General features: G+C 32.7%; 1 protein-coding gene across 3 annotated transcripts; it reads left to right on the top strand.

The window, feature by feature from the left end:
- Positions 1 to 220: 220 nt before the first annotated feature.
- On the top strand, positions 221 to 19,930 carry LOC128178496 (DENN domain-containing protein 2B-like). Of its 3 annotated transcripts, none has more exons than XM_052845703.1 (18): positions 221 to 342; positions 766 to 2,333; positions 3,132 to 3,239; positions 5,239 to 5,323; positions 5,448 to 5,521; positions 5,645 to 5,785; positions 7,251 to 7,301; positions 9,069 to 9,154; positions 9,688 to 9,757; positions 10,051 to 10,128; positions 11,917 to 12,036; positions 12,221 to 12,283; positions 12,410 to 12,516; positions 12,695 to 12,872; positions 14,867 to 14,990; positions 15,134 to 15,252; positions 16,263 to 16,404; positions 18,225 to 19,930. In XM_052845703.1, exons 2-18 carry the CDS (start codon positions 894 to 896, stop codon positions 18,320 to 18,322), a joined length of 3,084 nt encoding a protein of 1,027 aa, XP_052701663.1. In that variant the 5' UTR covers positions 221 to 342; positions 766 to 893; the 3' UTR covers positions 18,323 to 19,930. The 3 variants fall into 3 exon arrangements, with proteins under 3 accessions (XP_052701663.1, XP_052701655.1, XP_052701673.1); XM_052845695.1 differs by lacking the exon at positions 221 to 342 and adding an exon at positions 422 to 534; XM_052845713.1 differs by lacking the exons at positions 221 to 342; positions 7,251 to 7,301 and adding an exon at positions 422 to 534.
- Positions 19,931 to 21,669: the final 1,739 nt, after the last annotated feature.

Here is a 21,669-nt window from a genome sequence, read left to right as displayed (position 1 = left end):
TAAAATAAAAAAACAAAAATTTATTTTTTATATACGAATTGGGTAATCGAATATGTTCAGCAGATCGTAAAGCAATATTCCTCTATAACTTACACAACATGTGTTATGAATCGCTCGCTTTTATCATCCTCGATTTTCAGACAACCCACTTGAGGTTGGGTCATGTATGTATGTATATATTTATTTTATTATGAGAGTGGAGTCAGGGGCCGTTATATTACTCCGTGTATGATCATATCCTGCTTACTTCCTGTTTTATATATCGAGGCGGTAAGTGGATATGTGCTTGGCAGAGAAGCTAGTGGAATAATTATCATAATTATACAGCAAAGGAGTAGGAAGGTAATATAAGAATTTTCACAAAACTCTTCCAAAAAACCCCGATTCTCTGTTTCCGGAACAGAAGCCTCTATTAATTTTGAGTTTTAATGGCACCGGAAGTGAAGTTAACAGAGGATGGAAAATAGTTTATGACAACAAACCGGGATGTTATAGAAATTATGTGAAGCGTGTTGTAAAGATCTAGTTCTTAAAGTAAGGAGAGAATTAAATGCTTAACTTTCTAGAAGTCACAAACTTTTGTATATTGCAGTGCACTAAGAAAAAGTTTACTTTCAAAACGACTAAATTAGCAAAATTGATGATAATTAGATGATGACTAGGCCTATCAAAGCCGAGGTCTTACGTAAATATTTTGATTTTTTTTTCAAGATTTAACGTTATTGTTCCTGAAAATGTTTGATTATTTATTATTTCTATCAACAGGTCTCGGTTGGCTGGCTGTTGACTGCTAACTTCTAGTGATGTAATTTCACAGCCAAGAGTTGTGTAAAATCAGGGATTATGTGTGATGAGGTTCTGAATAATTAAACATACTGTCAGAAGCATTTAGAATGTCTGAGGAGGATCCTGCTAGTAGCATAAGACAACTCCCACCAGGTCAACTAGACATCATACGCAAGAGATTTGAATCGGATAGTGAGAGTCCACAAGTAGCAGAAAATGGTGTTCAACTTAGATCTAAACCTCCTTCACATGCAAGTCCTGTTCATGAGAGGCCAACAACAACAGTTCTTGACTCTCCAAGGAGAGCAATGAACAGGGAAGGAGTACGTCCCAGAAGTGCAGCATTCATCCCTAGTTCTTCCCCCAAACTGTCAAAAGTATTGAACAAATTTGAGGCTAAAGGGAATGGAGAAAATCTCAATACTCCTCCAAACCCCAGGCCTAGAGAACCAAGCCCTCAAAAGTTGACCCCTGCAAAACCTGCTTTATCAAAGAAACCTAGTTTTACAAAGGATAACAATGAAAAACCTCCCATATCAAGAAAACCAAGTCTTTCAACACCTGGTGATAAAAAGAAACTTATTCCAAGAGCATCAAGTGTATCATCTGAAGAGGAAAATGAGAAACAAAGCAAGTCAGTTGCTGGTAGTGTTGTGCAGCGTAGAACACAAATGTTTGAATCGGGAGATTCTCCATCAGTGACAAATGTAAAAAGTACCCCTCCCCCTAGACCTGCTCCTCCATCAAAACCTACTTCACGTCCCCCAAGTGTAGGGTCTGAGGAACAAGAAGGACCAGTGTATAGTGAAGTCATTAAAAGAAAGAAACCTTCAGGAGACGAAGACAGCAACTCACAGTATTGTGAAGCATGGGACCAACGCCCGGTTAGCAAACTTATTGGTTCCCCAGCCAAACAGGTGAATGCTCGACCCCAACCTCCTCCCAAGAAACCCCCAAGAACTGGTGCACATGATGAATACATGCAACTGAAGAAACAAGGTGTAACTTTCCAACTTTATGATGATGTACCAGATGAAGGAGATTCACCTGTGTACAAAAAGATCACCAAACCTTCACACAAAGATTCACATTCTAAACCCGAAATCCGAATGGCCCGCCCTAGTAGACCTCCTCCACCAAGAGTTCGACCTGTGACAATTTCAGGAGAATCCATCAGTAAGGAGGAATCAAGTGTCCAAGGCGAATTGCCCCATAAACCTTTTTCTTTGTCTAGTCTAAACATTTACGAAGAAGTGAATGGTGGTGACTTCAGTATTAGCAATATCAAGCATTGGGATTTACCCACACCTGCACCACCGGAAACCACATCCATTACCAGACATGGTTCCTCCAACCTTAAACGTAGCCTTAGCATGGACAGTTTAATGGGAAATCCAGTGTATTGTGATCCCGCCTTGACAGTAAACTTTCGTGATGACAGTGAGATATATGTGGACAGTGCAGGGTATGCTATGCCCCTGGGGTCGCCCACACATAAAACGCTGGGGAATTCTGCTTCCCTTGATACATATCCAACAACTGGAGGGGTACGTTTGTATTAAATAAATTTGTTTTTGATAGAATTTCAAGGGCAAAAATATATGCAAAGTACCATTTAAGTGGATTTTTTCTGAGGGATCTGAGAGAAGTTAGTTTTTGCAAAATTTTGTATTATCTAATCGCAAAATTATTCAATCTCAAAAATGTTTGTTGTACAATCCTTATTATAGTTATAGCCACTAATTAAGAAATCACAGAAAATATAAAATGCACTGGTACCTATTGTATAAAATGTAAAAAAAAAAAAAAGAAAAAAGGCACCTTCAGAAAATATAGTTAATATGCTGTATTTATTTTTAGTAAGGATGTTAAAGCCTTATTAGCTAACATTCATGCATCATTTCGAGGAAGAAAGAGTTGAAACTAGATATATGTTCTCGATAACATCATACAGAAAAGGGGTATTATTAACTTGCATAGTATTTTGTGATAGATTGATAGCCTTCCAGCTTGCACTGCACTGGAAGAGAGTTTTCATTGTGATATAAAGCTTGGTTATAGTTGAGTTTCCTGTTACACATTTAAGAGACCTATATGTTAAAAATACAAATTACCTTGTTAAATAAAATCAATAAAAATTTTAACAGTCCTTCTTTATAGCTCTAATGGAAAAAAAATGCAAGGAGCATTTAAAAGTAGCTGTAGTAATTAGTTCTGAAATATATTGTTTTACTAATAGTTGTTTAGTCTACAAGTTGACAATTTTTATTCAGAATTGTAATACATGTAGTATGCAAATTGATACACTTTCTTTGTGTATATCATTGTCATTTTTCGTCGTGCAGATTTGTCGTCCAATCAGCCATGCTGTAATGAAGCAGCTGAAGAAGTTAAAACCTGGCATCAAACCGAAGCGAGCCACGGCCCGAGAAAACTGGAAGAAACTACAAAACGTAAGACACAAATTTAGTCCTGTTCATCTTCAGTGCTTATAATGAAAATGATTGTTGGGCAAATGGTTTGGGCCAGTAAATTTTGGATTAAAAAAATAAAGCTAGTGCCATGTGAAGAGCTTTAACCCTTAGGGGCCATATAGTTATTTTTCCATAATTATTAGTCCAGTGGGAAAGTTGAATTTCTCAATCATAAACCAGTAATGATTTTGGTTTGATAGCCTATGTGACCAGTGGAAAAGAATGATTATTTCTAGCCCTGAAACCTTTTTATAAAAGCAAACTTATATTTTCCTGGTTATGATGCTGGACTCAGACTACAAGCTTCATATTTAGTGACACCATTTTTCTGACTTGTTTTTTATTTCCCCTCATTGATTGCATCACCAGAACTATAACCAGAGCACTAGACATTTATTTATGATTAAAAAATTTCCATAACATTTTATTTCTTGCTTTTACAAGAGTTTTTAATATTACATGTGCATTTACATAATATAGTCCAATGCAGAAAAGGTTGGTGCACAAGCTCATGTATCTGTAGTAGCCATACACTTGTTTTGTATTGTCATCAACATGTTAACCAATATGTTCCTTTCAATCTTTATACATGTATGTTAACTCATATATATGTTCCTTCATTTAAAAGTGATACCGTAATTAACAGTTATTCTATGTTTATCTTTAGTTAGATTACTAGTTTAAAACATGTGTTAACCCATGTTTTTCATCATTTAGATCAAGTTAACACATGTTATCCCTTGGTGTAAATACATGTTATTAGTTCTTTCTTTTATATGTATGTGTTAACACATGTGTTCGTTAGCTTTGTGCTTCTTTGTTTACACATGTTAACTCATGTGTTAACCCAATATCATGTTTCTCGATCCTCATACATGTACATTAATATGTACAAGTAACATAAGTCCTATTTAAAGATTCACATACTGTGGAATCATTAAATTTCGTGGATGTCTTAAAATTTACAGGTTCGTGGGGACATAATTTCATGTATTCTTATATATCTACAAAAGGAAATATGACTTTATTACCCAAATTTATCAATTCGTGGTGGATGTTATTTCGTGGATGAGAGATACCCACGAATTCCACGAAATTTGAGCCACCACGAAATCTAATGATTCCACAGTATGTATAGTTACCTTCTTTCACACAGTTATAAAATATCTCAAGTACATGTATATCATTTTTCCCCACTTTGTGGCCTAATTAAAAAATATTAATTCTACAAAAAATGAAGTAATTAAATCAATAGTGTTTGTTACATATGTATTTGCAAAATGCATCCATTATTTATCAATATTACTTTTGATTCTTACTTTACTGTTTTTTTATGGCACACACTGATATCGTTTCTGTGTTTTTTATTCCTTGCAATACTAAAATGATTATGGAGAGAGTGTAAAGTTAATGAATGAAAATTCAAAACTGCCAGTTATCTCAACTACCCCCTAAAAAAACTGGATATATGGGTACATTGTGATAGCACTTGATGGTGAAGGGATATGGTGCCAAATTATATTAAACTAGTTTACTTTATACTTGAGTACTTACTCTGCAATTCAACCGTTTTGCACCGAATCTTGAACGCCAAATTTTTATCATTGTTTCATTAAGTTTTGCATCTGTTGGAAAAATAAAAGTGAGATTTTTAAATCTGCGAGATGTGCTTCTCGCAATTTTACGCAGATATTAATTCCTCCCATTTAATTAGAAATCTACAGTATTTTAATAAAAAATTAAAGGTAAACATATGGTACTTTAACTTTTTTCCCCCTCAGGATCAAATACAAATAATCTCTTCATAGTTATAACATCATTTCAATATGATAATTGGAATAATAAGGTAACTTATAACAGCATCAAATCTCTTTGCACTCAAAGCTTAGATATAATATCATTTAATTTAGCTTTTATGGAGTATTTGTTACAGTAAGATATTTTCATTAATCTGACAATATTTCTTCTTCATGCATAGGTGAAGATGAAAATCAACCTAGCATTTGCTGTTGTCCGCCATATGAAAGGTGAACACAAGACAGAATCAGCCGGGGAAAGTTCTGGTCAGTATATTATGTACAGTAAACCACTCTGTGTTGTGTTTAATATGCAGTCCCTCTTTTGAAATCTACATTTGAATATTAGATATGTTATTAAATATAACATGTTAATTTTATTATACCTCAGATGTTGACAGCCTTGTAGATGAAAATGAGATCAAGAAGAGACTTGTCCATTGTGGCAGTGTTAGAAAAAATACGGTACCAAAAATTCAGTATAATTACTGTGTTGCAGTTTCATAATTATACCCCTGCAAATTTAATCAAAAAAATCCTTGTTAAGTTTTTGTCTGTTATTTATTGTGTTTTTGTGTTACTTTTTAGAGTAAAAGTATCCGCAGAGCTCAGAAGGTTCAAACCCAGACGTACAACCAGATGTTTGATTTCTGTCTCATCGTGGGACTACATACGAACGACGACTACAAGACATTTCAACCGAAAATCATCTACAAATTCCCAGACTTAGTAAGTGCCATGTATAGTCATCTGAAATTTTTCGAAAGAAAACCACGTAAGGTATTCAATGTACATGTATAATGAAGGGATATTGAACAATTTCAAAGCATTTTAAACTAGTTAAATATGTATTGCTTGATAACTATAAAAGTGAAGTGAACCAAATTCACATGACAGATAACCTATAAGGAGCCGGTCATTTTGCACTATATTTTTTTTAAAGAGTTATCTCCCCTTGATGAAAAAAAGAAAATTTTAATTTCGTCAAAATATCTGTGGTAAATGATTCATTTTATTTCATATTTAAATAAAGAGAAGGTTTATGCGTGTATTAACCAAAAGAGTTTTATGAATTTTAAGTTACTTTTTACAATATCTTTATAAAACATAAATTGCCCATAGAATTCAATGCAAAATTCAAGGTGTAATTAGTTGGACCATAATCAAAATTTTGAAAATTCCTTTGGTGGAGTGTTTATTTTACACACCTTTAAAATGATATCATGATTAAGAATATAGGACCATTCATTTATAATGTACAAAATGTGGTCATTATACATCGAATACCTTAAGAAATTGTCTGGACAAAATCTATTTCTTAGGCAAAAACACTTGTCCAAATGACCAATATGAAATTGATAATTTAATTGATGCGATTGAAAAACTGTGATGGTGAAAAACATGGCAGCTCTTAATGGATGTTTTTAATAGGTGCCTGAGCAGTTCTGGCAAGGAAACAATGAATTATTAGCTAGAGAAAAATATATGTTCCTCAAATTAACCCATAAACAAAGATAGAAAACTAAGCTGTACAAACTTTTGGTCATTTTAAAATAGATAAATATTAAAATAAACAAAAATAATGTTGGGTTTTTTTTGTCTGTTCATAGAAAATTTAAATTTAATGACAGGTTGACAGTCTGGAAAAAAATCAGGAAGAAAAGGATATATTTTTAGAGGCTTGTGTAAAAATAATTATACTAGGAGATTTAAATCGTTTCCATTTTTAATCAACAGATACCGTAAGATGATATTTTGTGCTTCAGGAAGTTGACTTTAATTGAAACACATTGAATCTTGCAATCTGAGCATGTAATATAAAAAGTGTTGATTATTGGCTGGAGCTTGAATTATGTATAAAACATGTAATCTCAGGTCAGACTGACATTTCTCATAAAATTTTCAACAGCTCTGCCAGATTAATGCAATTTTTTTTCTATTTTCTGCATGATTTCTGCAAGTACATGTATCTGGTAAATGTAAAAAGATTTTACAAGAGAGAGGAGGGGGAGGGGGTTAATTTTTTCATGGTGGGGGTGGGGCTATTTTTGATAATGTTAATATTTGAATGTTGTACTGTAATTCAATATTTTCCAGTTTTTTTACTTTGGAAATTGTGTTCAGATATTTCACAACTTTATTAAAGAAAAATTCAAACTGTCTGTCACTGTGCTCTTTTTTGTATGCCTATCAGGGAAAGCTACAGATTGACACTGATGGCCAACTGTCAATCTGTAGACAAAGGGTAAGTGTCAAAACATGCATGTAGAGTTAGGGTTGTTCTCAAAAGCATGTTTAATTTTGATTTGGTGTTTCTAGGTGTTGATAACCTGTCAGTAATAAACTTGAATTCATTGGATCAGTATCAATATCATAAAGCATGTTATTGATGTGTGTATTCCAAATTCGTTATTCAAATCATTTTATGTTAGCACAGTTCAGTTTCACAGTTACCCTTTTCTGCCCTTTATGTGTTTTTGTTATAACTTTATTTCCCTTTTCTGTATTGCGTTCATTCCATTTTTGTGTTATACCTTTTGAGAAATAATACCACAATCCTGCTATGTCAGCATATATATATATATATATATGGTATATAGACGAATAAACCCTTGGTAACGATATAGTAAAAAAGTTTTTAGCAGACAATAACACCATACTCCATTTCTCTCGAAATTTAATCCAAAGCGCTTTCGCCTGATCGGCTCTTCTGTGGATTTTAAATTGTAACAGATATAACAAACATTGACGTCGTTATTATGACGTCATAAGATAGACAATGTCACGAACAGTGTATATATAAACAATATCTGAAGATGGCGCCAAATAATAAAAATATATAAGACAACTAAATTTTTTCATTCCACTTGTTCATGTAAAATTTGCTTCAATCAGCAGTGGAGATGAGTTTAAACAATGAGAGTGCCTTGGTGGGGGAACCCTTAAAATGTTTGTAGGGTTTGGTCATACTGGTTGAATATGTGTACATGAATATGGTTGCTTGGAGGGAAACACTTAAACTTACAAGGAAGTTTACCAGTACTTTATTTGATAAACAAACTTGTGATATATATCTTTTTAATAAGTTTGTGATACATGTGTATCACTTTGAGATATTTTACTTTAAATTACTTTATAAATAACATCATGCACTACCATGCAAGGTGAACAGATATGACCTATCCTCTACATGATACATTGGCTATAAATACGTAATACTGTGAGCATACCTAAATAAATCAATAATGTTTGAATATCTTTTTGATTAGTTGTTCATTTCCAGTGAATGAGTGAAATTTCACTAAATGACTAAATACCAATCAGCATCTTATCCTTGTAAATCTTGCTTTCATTTTTTTAAAATATGATCTATTGATACCTGAATTTGAGTGTTGGAGAATTCATTTTTTAGAAACAGCAAGGGACTTTCATCTTCATATTAAGTGTTACATTGTATGTATTTTGTATGTATTTGACACTTTGACGAATCACGATACATGTATTTTTTGTAGACATTGTACTTAAGTAATGTTTGTCATGCACTTTGCTGGGGGGGGGGGGGGGGGGGGGGGGGGGTGAAAACCACAAAAACCTGAGTACAGATTTACTGATATAACTGGATGACTGATTATAGCGTACTCATGTACTTGTACTGTAGTTATCTTATTTAGTACTTTCCCTCTTTACTGTATATATTTGAGTGATAATCGGTTTGCTCAACATAATGTTAATTAAAAGATGAAACCTACATGTATTTATCAAACTGAAAATAAAAGTGTGTTTGGGTATTTTATGTGCATTAACTGATATTCATATGCTAGTAGTTATCGATAGTACATTAATTTTACTTTGGCAGTTTGGCTTTCTTTCCTACAAATAGGAGACAATTAGACATATTTTTACAAATTATCTTGCACAGAAATGTATAATACATGTACTTTACAGTTTTACCAGTGCAACATAAAAACTCCTGTTACTGTTTCAGTTTTGATTCTGAAGTATCTATTTTCAGGTTGAAAGCAATGCCAATATTCCTGCTTTCTGTTTTCCGGATGCTGAGGAGTTTGATGTCAAATCAGCATCTGCTGCTGCTCCAAGGTAACTCAAGGTCAAGGTCATTGAAAGATGTGAAGGTCATTTGTGTCAGTAATAAGTTACAGCTAGTATATGGAATTTTCCAGTATCTAAGCCACTGCTATGATTATATTTAGGTATATAAGGAAATGCATACCTGAACTCTCGCAATCTTATATCAAATTTAGATTAATTTACCGGTATTACATTTCATTTGATGGTTTTTAAAAAAATTTTCTTTATCCTCTGTATGCCAAGCTTATTTACAATAGTGATAACAAAAGTTAAACTGTAAATTAGATTAAATTTCCTGTTATTGCTAAAAATGTACATGTTTGCTTATTCCCTATACCAAGTGAAATAAAACCCTTTATACTCTTAATAAATGTACAAATTCATGTAGTACATGTAACTTACCATACTTTAAAACTAGGAATGGGAAGACTAGTATAGGGATCTATATTACATGTATTTCATGTTACATGTATTTGGTTCACAAACAAATGGGGATAGTTAAGTTTGATTGAGTTATAAACATGTCAACTTCCCTCTTGCAGTGAATCCTATTCATTTGTGTTGACCAATGTAGAGGGAGAAAGAGTGTATGGCTACTGTAGAAGAATGGTGGTAAGTGTTAGTTGTTTAATAAACTACGTGCTACATACCCTTATGGCCTGTAATACATGTAGATTGAATAGTATATTCAAAGGGGTGAAAATGCATAGAACTATGTGCTTCTACCGTGATCCTGTGTCTGATAAGAATGTATAATGTAAAGGAATTTTAAGAGAGCATTCACAATTGTTAGTGCAATAGATGCCTTGTTTCAAATTTGAATACAATGATTGCTTAATTCTATGCAAATTTAAGGCAGTATATTCTTTGTTGATTTTGTACTCATTCTGTGGAGTTGTTTGCAGCCATTCTGCAGTAAGGCGGGTCTCCCAGAGGTGATCTGTATCATTAGTCCAGTGGATGCATTCAGTATGTACAATGAGGTATGGAGCATCATTTACAGTTACTATTAAAATGATTATTTACATATGGGGTGAAATATTCACTAGTTACATGGTAAGCTTAAAACTGCATAAAATACCCCCGAATGCTGTAAAATACAAAAAATTTAAACTCTAGAGTGATAAATAGCGCAAGCGCCTATTTAAAATCCATGTATTGTTTTACTAGAGAAAACACATACTTAGGTAGCAAGGGACAGTTTCGGATAAAGTACCCATCAAAATTTTCGTAAAATTGAGAGTTGCTGTACTTGAAGGCTTATGAGCGTTGCTAAAATTCATGAAATGATTTTTAATGATTATCATTAGTTAGAGGGGTGTCTCTTGTTAAAATTGATATGCAATATGTAAGCCCCATATGTTAGGTACATGAGAATCAGAAGTAAAATGCGAAACCTGCGCTATGACTGTTGTGTTGACTTTACACAGTGAAATTGCAAGTTGCAGACGGGAGGTAAAATAACACGAAAAGTAGGTAGATGGGACATTGTAAACTATTCACCGGTAAGTTTCTGACATGTGATGTTGCAACATGCACACGGTACAGAAGGTCAACCCTTTGCAGGGAATTAGATGGGGGAGATCTAAAAAGCTGAAAAATCATGAAAAACTAGCAAAATATGAAAGGGTCAAAATCTCATAAAAACCAGTATGTAGAGAATTTTACAGGTTTTGACTAGTAATTTTCTTTAGAAATTAGTGATTGGCCTTAAAAAGAGTGAATTAAAGGTATTTGTGCTGAATGGGAACTGAGGAAATTCTAGTTACAGAGTTCCGAAGACACGCATCCCCTGGCTACAATGAATTGTATTAAAAAAAAAACTGTCCCATGCCACCTTAACCCCCCCCATGTAAATAACTACTTTTTCAGTACATGTACATGTGTTCAGTGTCACATATAATAGACAATATACTGTAAACTGTTGTTGTTTGATGAAAAATAGTTTTATAGGAAATTTGATTTATAGTTAGTCATTTATGGGTAGTATTATATGATATTTATGCCTAATCCACGAGAGACATTAATATAAGAACCTTGTAAATCGTTGTGAAATAAATCAGTTCAAACAAAAAAAATCTTGTAAAAACATTGCTTAATTATTCTGATTAAAGCTAACAAATGTGTTCTTCTTGTTGATACGGATCTAGCTGTTTCATAAATTTTGAATTATCATGTTCAAAACTGAATGCAATATAAGAAAAATAAATTAAAGGATATTGTGTTAATATTTTCAATAAAATAAAAGAAAATTGATCCTTAAAATGACCTTTGAAATCACGTCATACGAGACTTTCGATGGGTGCTAATATATCCCTGGTTGTAAATAAATGCATATGAGGTACATGTACATGTATTGTATTATAGAAAATTAAGTAAACTGAAAATCAAATTTAAAGATAATAAAGAAAAAAAACCTCCATAACTCATACTGCTCAGACAACGACTGTGAAACTTTTTTTTCAATCACTGTACATTATGAGAACTAGAACCTAAACGTTTACTGTGTATGGCCTAAAATCAAGAAGTAGAACGAAATTTGATATGCATTTTGTAAAGACAGAAACCAATACCGGCCCTATAGATTCTTTTGCTATATAGACGTGGTCCTTTCGAATGTTTCCTTATTGATAACAGATACCCGTGGTTTCACAGAAGATTAAAATAGATTAAACAAGTATAAAAACAAATTATCATTAGTTTTATAAATTGTTTTTAGAAAAAAATTTAAAACTACATGCAGATAAAAAAAAATTTATTGTTTGTTGCAGTTGTTGGATGCTGCGGAGGATCGTCGGCATAAATCAGTAGATCTGGCCAAGGAATTACTGTCAGCAGCATTTGGTAGACCTTTACCCGAACCTGGGAAAGTGGTGCAAGTCAGGACACTGGTACGAAAGCAAGTCAACCTTGCATTTTTATACACATTACTGAAATCATCAGGCAGTTTATTTTTTTCTCTGTAAATTTTGATTTTGTAATCATGTTTATGAAGGATATACAGTTTATTTGTTAATTTCATTAATCTGTGTTTTTCCATTTCATCGCATTTTCAAACTTTTTGGTTGATTTCAGGATGAAAACTGGGACACAGGGACAATTCTGTTATCCAGACCTGAGGATTTCCGTGTAGACAATGTAAGAATAGACAAAACATAACAATGTTTTACGTGTCAATGTCATTCACACATTCCTGTTGATTCAGATTCATCAAAGCCTTACATTTGGGAAGTACTGTAAATTAAATGTTTTCTTTACACTCAGGTGAATAGAGAGTACCTGTTATCTAAGCTAGGAGTAGACAAGCTCCTGAAGCTTTTCTCTTGCATGCTGCTGGAGAGAAGCATTTTGTTTTGTGCCAAAAATCTCAGGTAATTGTCATTACATCCTTTAAATTGATTTGCCAGTACATGTAAATATACCTTGCTTTTTTTTATGGTAAGTAAACATGACTAAGAAAAACACCTGACCACACCATGTATTTCAAGATGACTTCTTTTTTGAATGACACACATGTGTCTCATTTCTTCTTTCAAATTTTATTTTCAGCATTTTATCTCAGACAATCCATGCCTTAGTTGCCCTGCTGTACCCGTTCCGATGGCAGCACACCTACATCCCCGTTCTACCGGAGTCCATGTTAGACGTCACATGTTCACCCACGCCTTTCATTATCGGCATCCTGTCCTCTCATCTACCCTACGTTCAAAAACTTCCCATCAGTGAGGTAATGCTAACTTGTTAAAGTTGTTCTTATTCGTCAGCATTTGAAGGGTTTAGGAACTTCTTCACACTGTCAAATAAAGATTTTTAAATCCACAATACTTAAGTTTGAATTTTCTAAATGGAGGGGGAGAGGGAGGGCTAGACCTCCCTGTCTTTATCCTATTATTCGCTTATGTGTAAATTTAAGGTATCTTATTTCATAACTTTTTAAGGAATAAGGACCCTTTTAAACAGCCAAAGAAAGAGCTTCACTTTAAAGGGGCATGGTCACGATTTTGGTCAAAAATTATTTTTTTGATTTTAATGTTTACAATACTTCAGTAAGGCATTTTAAAAAGGCAACCAAAATTTGAGTGTTATTTGTCGAGTCATAAGCGAGTTACAGAGCTTACAATTCTTCGCTATGTAAACAAAACTTTTGTTTCCTTTTTGATTGTTTAAGTGAAAATTCTAGTTTTAGACACAAAATGAATGTGTTATTTAATCGTTAGGAACTGTTTATTTATGCTTAGATGAATAAGAAGATATAAAAATCAATTTAAAAAAAAAATTTTACTGGTATATTGAACCTATGTAAACAAAAACAGGGCACGAGCTTTGTTTACATGACGAAGAATTCCGAGCCCTGTATATTGCTTAAAACTCAATGGATGGCACCCAAATTTCATTTGATCATTAGAAAAGCATTCCTAAAGCATTGTAAATAATGAAAACAGAAAAATAAAATTTGACCAAAATCGTGACCATGCCCTTTAATTGAGTATGCAGTACTTTTATGCAACTAGAATGATATGCACTTTCGTTTTGACTTATTGTGAAGGCAGGTGGGTGGGGAAACATCTGATTGCACCAAATTGAGAACGGGTTTTGTATAAATATAACAACCAATCAAGTTGGTAGTCTTCATTACAATCACCATCAGGTAAACACATGTTCGATCAAAACACATGTTGTGACACCTTCAATAAATGCATTTCTAACTATAAAAATAAATCTTATGTGATGAATTGGGTGGTGTAATGTCTTAATATTATTCACAGTATTATAAGGATTTGTATCAAATGTGTTTTTAGAAGTTAACTAAAGAGGTAAATTTTAGATATCATTGTCATGACTACCATACCCTCAGATTATACTGTTTCCTTGTATATTTTATTTGTTTAATGAAGAGATATAGTAAAAAAAAAATCCTTTATGATATTCATTTAAATCATTTCCCACCTCTGCCAAATTATGTACGCAACTGCTACGCATCTGTCTAAATATGAAGTAAACATATACATGAACTAAAGATAATCCACAAACCTGACACAAAATACATTCTGCACAACATCGTAAAGAGAAATGCAGAGGATGCGTTTGTTGAATTATCTAAAGTTTGTTCCCATTCATCAGCTTTTTTATATCATCTTGGTTTTGTTGATATTTTCAATGCAGCTCTTTATCTACTGGTATATATAGAAATGTATTATGAAATTTTAAATAAAAAAGTAGTTCTGTTAATTTGCTTTTATTTGTTTTGGCTTTTCCTTGAATATTACCAAATATTTCTTATTGATGTATTCAATTACAGCGTAATGGAAGGACACATAAAGATTAATATTATCTAACTTTATGAAAAGAAATAATTTACATACCCAAAGATTAATTATGTGTACCTATTCATGTCTTGAGTAACTTTTAAGCTATAATTATGGAGCACATAAAGTTGTTTATAGTTTATGTAAATACCCAGTAATACATTTATACATTTGATCAATACATTTACTATACAAGTTCTTGCTAATTGAAACAATTTTTTACTAATTAGATAAGCATCTACTGAGTGGCACATATGTAAATGTACTTGAAGTTAATTGAAAGAAGAATGTCTTAATTTCGTTTTTGTTTATTTGATGAAGTAAAGAAAAATATGATCGCTTTAAAGAGAAAAACAATATATGGTAATGTTTTAATAGATTTACTGTATTTGATGTGAATTCATAAATTTTGTAGATTGTAATTTTTGACCTGAACAAGAAACAAATGTTGAAAAGCCAGGGAGACGAAGGAACGTTATTGCCAAAAGACATTCAAAAAGCTCTGAAAACTGCACTAAACATGTGCAAAGTAGATGCAGGTATTTGCTTCTGTTATCAAACATGCTGAAATAAAATTGAAAATGTAAAAGAATTTTCAAATTGGGTGGAGCTTTGTTTTGCAAATGATGTTCTTGATGTATTTAATACCATTACCTTAACATTTACACATTTCTTTTGTCAGATGTAAAAATGGCCTCCAATCTGATGATGTCAGAGGCCTTTCTACGCATGTTTGTGGAGGCAGTCGGCCATTACGCAGAGCACATCCCTACGCAACAAGATGGGAAACGAGTTTTCCTGGTAATTGTTTAGAATTTTCTTATATTGTGATAATATTGTGTTTGAATTTTGATGTGTGATTTTGAATTGATTGACTTGTCATATGATAATTTTTCACTTAAATTGATATACAATGCCATAGTAGTGGGGGGGCCAGACCCATCCAAAAAATCTTGACAAGCAAAAAAAAAAAAAAAAAAAAAAAAAAAAAGGGAAATTCAAAGTTTCCAAAATCTTCAAAATCCTAATCCGTGGGGGGGGGGGGGGGGGGACTCAACTATGCTTCCAAAAAAAATTTTCCCTTCCAAAAATTTTTTTTCTGATGCTACGTGCCTGTAGTTTAAGACAAATTGGTGTTTTTAAATTTGTTAATTTTATAGTCTGTCCCAAGTTATTGCTTCCATCACTTTTTGATGATTTTTAATAAAAATACACATACATGTGAAAGAAATACAATTGAAATCGATGAAAGGGAATATATCCAAGATATCTTCATTGAACAATTATCCCTTTTCACTCATAAAATTTCACAAGAATGAAAACAATTTTCTTACGGAGATTTATAATGGGAAATGTTTACATCTTTTCTCCATTCGGAATACACTCGGAATACATCGCGCAATTTTTTAACGTTATCATTCGGGCTTATTAATGGCTGATGCAATGCAAAATCTCCGTAGACTTTCAATTTTGGGATGTGTATTGAAACCTGAAGCGGTAGAGGGGGCGTTTCAAAACAGATAATCTGGACATTTTTCATATTAGTGGATGAACGTAGTTTGAGCACAAAGGTATTTACTATTATTGAAATATCAAGCAAAAAGTGGTGGAAGCAAATACTCGGGACAGAGTATAGTGGAGTAAGGGCCCTTGGATTCTGATTTTTATTTTTATTAAAGTATGAATCAAGATTAAGTTTGCCTTTTTTACTCAGTTATAATACATGTATAAATGGGCTGTTTTCTTGTTACCGACCTTTCTGAGGCCACTGCTTGTGACAGGAAATAAAGATTTTGATTATTGTGTTGTAGAAGGAGCAGTTTATTCATGACGCTCCCACCGACAGCATGGCACAGTTCCTGCAATGGTTCTGTGAGACTCAGATGTTCGACGTCTTCATCACAGATCAGACCGAGAGAAACCAATCGGCCAAAAAGAAGAGTAAAACTATAGGTAAGACTTGTCTCCAATTCAAAGGTTCATAGACGAAACATTAAATTCATTTCTTTTAGCACATGAGTGGGTACTTTTACAGAGTAAAACATAGTAACTAATAATATGTTAATAATTATGCACATGTAATGAAAAAGAAATACAAAATGCTCCTGTTATCAATTCACTTGGAAATACGTATACACTATTTTTGGTAATTGCATATAAAAAGGTAAGATTTTAAGTTACCACGAAATCCATATACATGCAGGGATAGGAACTTGTACATGTATTACATGTAATATGCTATGAAAGTACTAGTTTTATGTTGCATATCTTAATGATTTTTATACCCCCCGCAAACAAAGTTTGGGGGGGTATATAGGAATCACCTTGTCCGTCCGTCCGTCCGTCCGTCTGTCCGTCTGTCTGTCTGTCCGTCTGTCTGTGCAATCGTGTCCGGTCCATATCTTTCTTATGGAGAAACATTGGAAGTTCTTACTTCACACAAAGATTGCTTATGACCTAAGGGTGTGTCATGACCTTGACCCAAGATCATTCGGGCAAGGTCAAGGTCACTGGCAGAAAAAGTGCAAAATTCGTGTCCGGTCCATATCTTTCTTATGGGAAAACATTGGAAGTTTTTACTTCACACAAAGATTGCTTATGACTTAAGGGTGTGTCATGACCTTGACCCAAGGTCATTCGGGCAAGGTCAAGGTCACTGGCAGAAAAAGTGCAAAATTCGTGTCCGGTCCATATCTTTCTTATGGAGAAACATTGGAAGTTTTTACTTCACACAAAGATTGCTTATGACCTAAGGGTGTGTCATGACCTTGGCCCAAGGTCAATTTAGAAAGTTCAAGGTCACTGGCAGAAAAAGTGCAAAATTCGTGTCCGGTCCATATCTTTCTTATGGAGAAACATTGGAAGTTCTTACTTCACACAAAGACTGCTTATGACTTAAGAGTGTGTCATGACCTTGACCCAAGGTCATTCGGGCAAGGTCAAGGTCACTGGCAGAAAAAGTGCAAAATTCGTGTCCGGTCCATATCTTTCTTATTGGAAAACATTGGAAGTTCTAACTTCATACAAAGATTGCTTATGACCTAAGGGTGTGTAATGACCTTGACCAAAGGTCATTTGGGCAAGGTCAGGGTCACTGGCAGAACAAATGCAAAATTCGTGTCCGGTCCATATCTTTCTTATGGGGAAACATTGGAAGTTCTTACTTCACACAAAGATTGCTTATGATTAAAGGGTGTGTCATGACCTTGGCCCAAGGTCAATTGAGAAAGTTCAAGGTCATTGTTTAAAAAAAGCTAAATTCTGTCTGTGTCATGTCTTGTATTAATGGAAATATTAGAAGCTAAAAATTAACAGTTTTAAAAAATAAAGCAGTTGTTATTTATAGAAAATAGACAGTGAAATAGATTACTCCAATATTTTCTATGATAGCAAAAATACATGCGTTATGATTTTTTTCTTAGCGGGGGGTATCAATTGTGAGCTTGCTCACAGTACCTCTAGTTTAGTTATGTACTGTAGTTTTATTCATATTTGCAGGTATCAATTTTCGATGATTAAGTGAAAATTACTGTTTCAAAGATGCATGAATTCATTGCCAGTGATCCTATCAAATGAATACAGTATGTTATTTGATGTTTCACTGCAATGAACATTTAATATTGTTGTTCCTCTCTACAACCAAAATTGGTATTCAAGAAATATTGATGAAACCACAATATTTAAACTAGTCTACTTTCAAAATATATATATATATACTAGTAGATTTAAAAAAAAATCTCTTGAACTGAATTTATATGAATTTGTTATTACAGAAATATTTAACCAAAGAATAGCAGAAGCAAAAGCTGAAATGCAGGACAAGAAGGCAGGGAAGAAAAATAAAGGACTTTTAAAAATCTTAATGCCTTGAGATGTGAGAATGCTTTTAACATTGTTGGAATCTTCAAAATGAGAGAATGTGATTTGTTGATAATCTGTGATAAAAAAAATTACAGGGTCATTTAAAGTTTGAGCAGTTCAACTGCTTTGGTTTACATTCCTGGTACAGTGTATGTGATAAAGACATGGAAGATTTAAGAGATAAGATTTATTGTTGTCTATATGTGTAAAAATACTGCCGTGATGCAAATTGTTCAGTTGTACCGGGAGATAAAATCAATTCATCTGATACATGTACCTCAAGCAAATCTACTTATCATTTGGTACTTAATTCTTTCTATATTGTTGTATGTTCTTTTTTTTTAAAATAACTTTAAATTAAATGAATTCTGTAAACATACTTTATTTAGCAGTAATCATATTCTAGCAATTTATGTTTAAATTCTTTTATGCTGTACATGTATATGGCATATGTATTTCAATTACATGTAAATGCTGAAATACATGTATTATAAGAAACACTCCAAATTATGACATACATCTTATTGAAATACAATAACAATACATCAAGTATAATTTTATAACTTTTCTTTCCCAAAAATGTTACCCAACAGCAGAGTGCAATGAAATAGAGCATTATCTACTAACCTGTAAGTCATGAGTTCAAATCTTGCTGGGGCTTTTATTATTTTTATCTTTCCAAACATTTTTAATGGTATTTTTTGGTCAAATATTGTAAAATTTAAAAATTCTAAACCGTATTTAGATTATAATGTTCTTTAATTCACATTAATATTGACAGATGTCCCATACCCCCTTAAAGCAAATGTAAATCGAATGCTAGATCATGATTATACTATAATCAGTGGAAGGAAGGATAGTGCTAAATTTTGCATATGTGTGTTTATTTACTCTATCCATATCATTCAGTGCAAGAAATGTCAATTGTTACATGCAATATTATCTCAGATAATTGTATTAGAGAAATATGATAGTGTAGAAAGGGGAAAGAAAGTGAGATGTGATTTTCATCCTTCAGGGTACTACAGTTAATTTAATTAGTGCAACAGATTGTTTAATGTTGGGTGTAACTCGTAATTATGTACAGTAAAACCTCTTTAGTGGCCAGCTGCCAGCTAGACTGAATCAAATCTCTGGTTCAGAGGGAAGGCGGTATTTCTCGAAAACGTAAACATATATTGACAGTGCTTGTCATTAATTGTTTAGTTGTGGTTGTGTTGATTTAAACATCGACATATATGTACCAAGTAAACTTACATTCAAAATAACTAATATTGATCCATCATCAGATCCAATTACCGATATGTTTATTAGTTTTTCATTTTTTAGATGTCAAGTTTTTATTTTTTATATGCAATACATTATTGTAGAGGCATTTCATTTTTATCATCACATGTATTTTAGCAAAATTTGAAAAAATTTAATTTATTACATGATTTTTTTTATAGCAGTTTAACTGCAGTACAATATTTACTTATCTTTATTTAGAATTCTGATACTTTCAATGTTTGCTTAAGATGATTTAGGTGATGTAACAAAGTGTATTTGATGTTACATCGCTGTAAGGTTTTTAAAAATCTGATCATGTAAACACGAAATACATGTACTTAAAACATGATATGTAAGATGTGTTTAGCAGTGTTTTTTTTTAAACAGTACCACATTTTGCATTTATATAGTGAAATTTGTCATCACTAAAACAAGAGAAAAATCCAAAATAGTGGATGTTATTACCAATTTTTAGCAATGAAAAACCAAGACCAGCTTCCCATCTTGCCAACACAACATTGATGACTATTTTTAAACATCAATTCTTTTGAATTACATGTATTTTCTTATTATATTCCTGTAAGATTATTTAGTTGCTTGAACAAAGTTGATTTTTATACCAAACCAGATAGAGAATGTGCAACTTTGTAATTTGTGAAAAATTGCAAATAACAAACACCACCTCTCTTGATCCTGTGGATCAGGTGAGCTAACAAACCATACATGTAGTATGAAAATCTTTTTGGTCACTGAAGGATTATAATTGCACTGGAGAGAGAAAGTCCCATTGCATGTTTAGGATAACTGCCGTACCAAGTTTGGACATTTTAACATCAAATGTGGTGGTGGAACAGAAATATATGTACATGTACATTTTTTTGCAAACGAAATCATCTTTTGCTTTTTTATCCCATTTGACACAGTTTTGTTTGCTCATTACAGTTAGCTTTAATTAATTAGAATTATTTTCTTGCTTTACTTGGGTATGGTATCTGACAATCTTTTTTCTTTAATCAACATTTTTTGCATGTACCACAGTGTGATCAAGCCACACATATCTGACAACTTTTGCTGTAAAGCCGAGCATTGTACAGTACTGTTACAGCAAACATGCCATAATAAAGGAAAGTCATGTTAATTCATTTCCCAATAGTCTTTAACCATATTATATACATGTGGGATATAAAGAATTACGTTGATAACGCATTCATATTGTCCATTTCCTGAGACTTCGGTTTTTGCGACATGTTTTACTGTACAGTTCTGTTATGTTCAAGATGAGGACATTTTCAGTACATATAAGCTTTCTATAGAACATTTAATGAAGAGAAGTTTTTATCTGTGATACTTTGTTTGCAGAGTGAGTTGTTGTTTTTTTTCTTTTTTAATATACTGTAGAGGTTAATAGTGTTTATAAAATTGTTTAAGAAGGATCTCACTATTATGCCACCATCCAATGTTACTGTACTTAGAAATTACAGAATAATGGTATTGGTATGTATGTAGTACCTGTAATTTAGAAAGCCCTGCAGTGCTGTTTTTTTTAAACAAGAATCTGTTTAAGTGGTACACATACTAAAAATAAGGTCATTGTAGAATCAAAATTTACACCAACTGTAAATGTGGAAATGTCAGTATCCAGAAAAATTGTAACATTTCATTCTGTTAAACTATCAATTTTGTAGTACTGGGTGTATTAATTCAAACTTTTAGGGAAATTAGGTCCAGATAGAGTAAGGGTAACCTGCAAAGCGGATTACGAAAAAGTGTAAACTGTCTCAAGTTGTTTTTTATATAAATTAGATACTGGTATAAATTGAAATCCCCTAAGATAATTTAAATTTTTAAGATTAATTTTAGGAAAAATAGTACAGTTTGAAACTAAACAGATTTCTTTAGCCATGCAATCACATACACTACAAGAATTAATTTTAATTGAAATGATATTAACAATAACACTAGCTATGGCATGCAATATAGTGTTTGATTGAAAATGTGTTTTTGCTTAATGAGCTTTGTAAATGAGGCAATTTAAATTATATTTTACTGCATTCAAAGAATCTAAAAGATTATTAATATATACCTTTT

Source organism: Crassostrea angulata, chromosome 1 (genome assembly GCF_025612915.1).
Source record: "Crassostrea angulata isolate pt1a10 chromosome 1, ASM2561291v2, whole genome shotgun sequence".
NCBI classification, from domain to species: domain Eukaryota; kingdom Metazoa; phylum Mollusca; class Bivalvia; order Ostreida; family Ostreidae; genus Magallana; species Magallana angulata.
The sequence above is the reverse complement of the archived record's forward strand: the minus strand, read 5'-3'. Positions and strand labels throughout refer to the sequence as shown.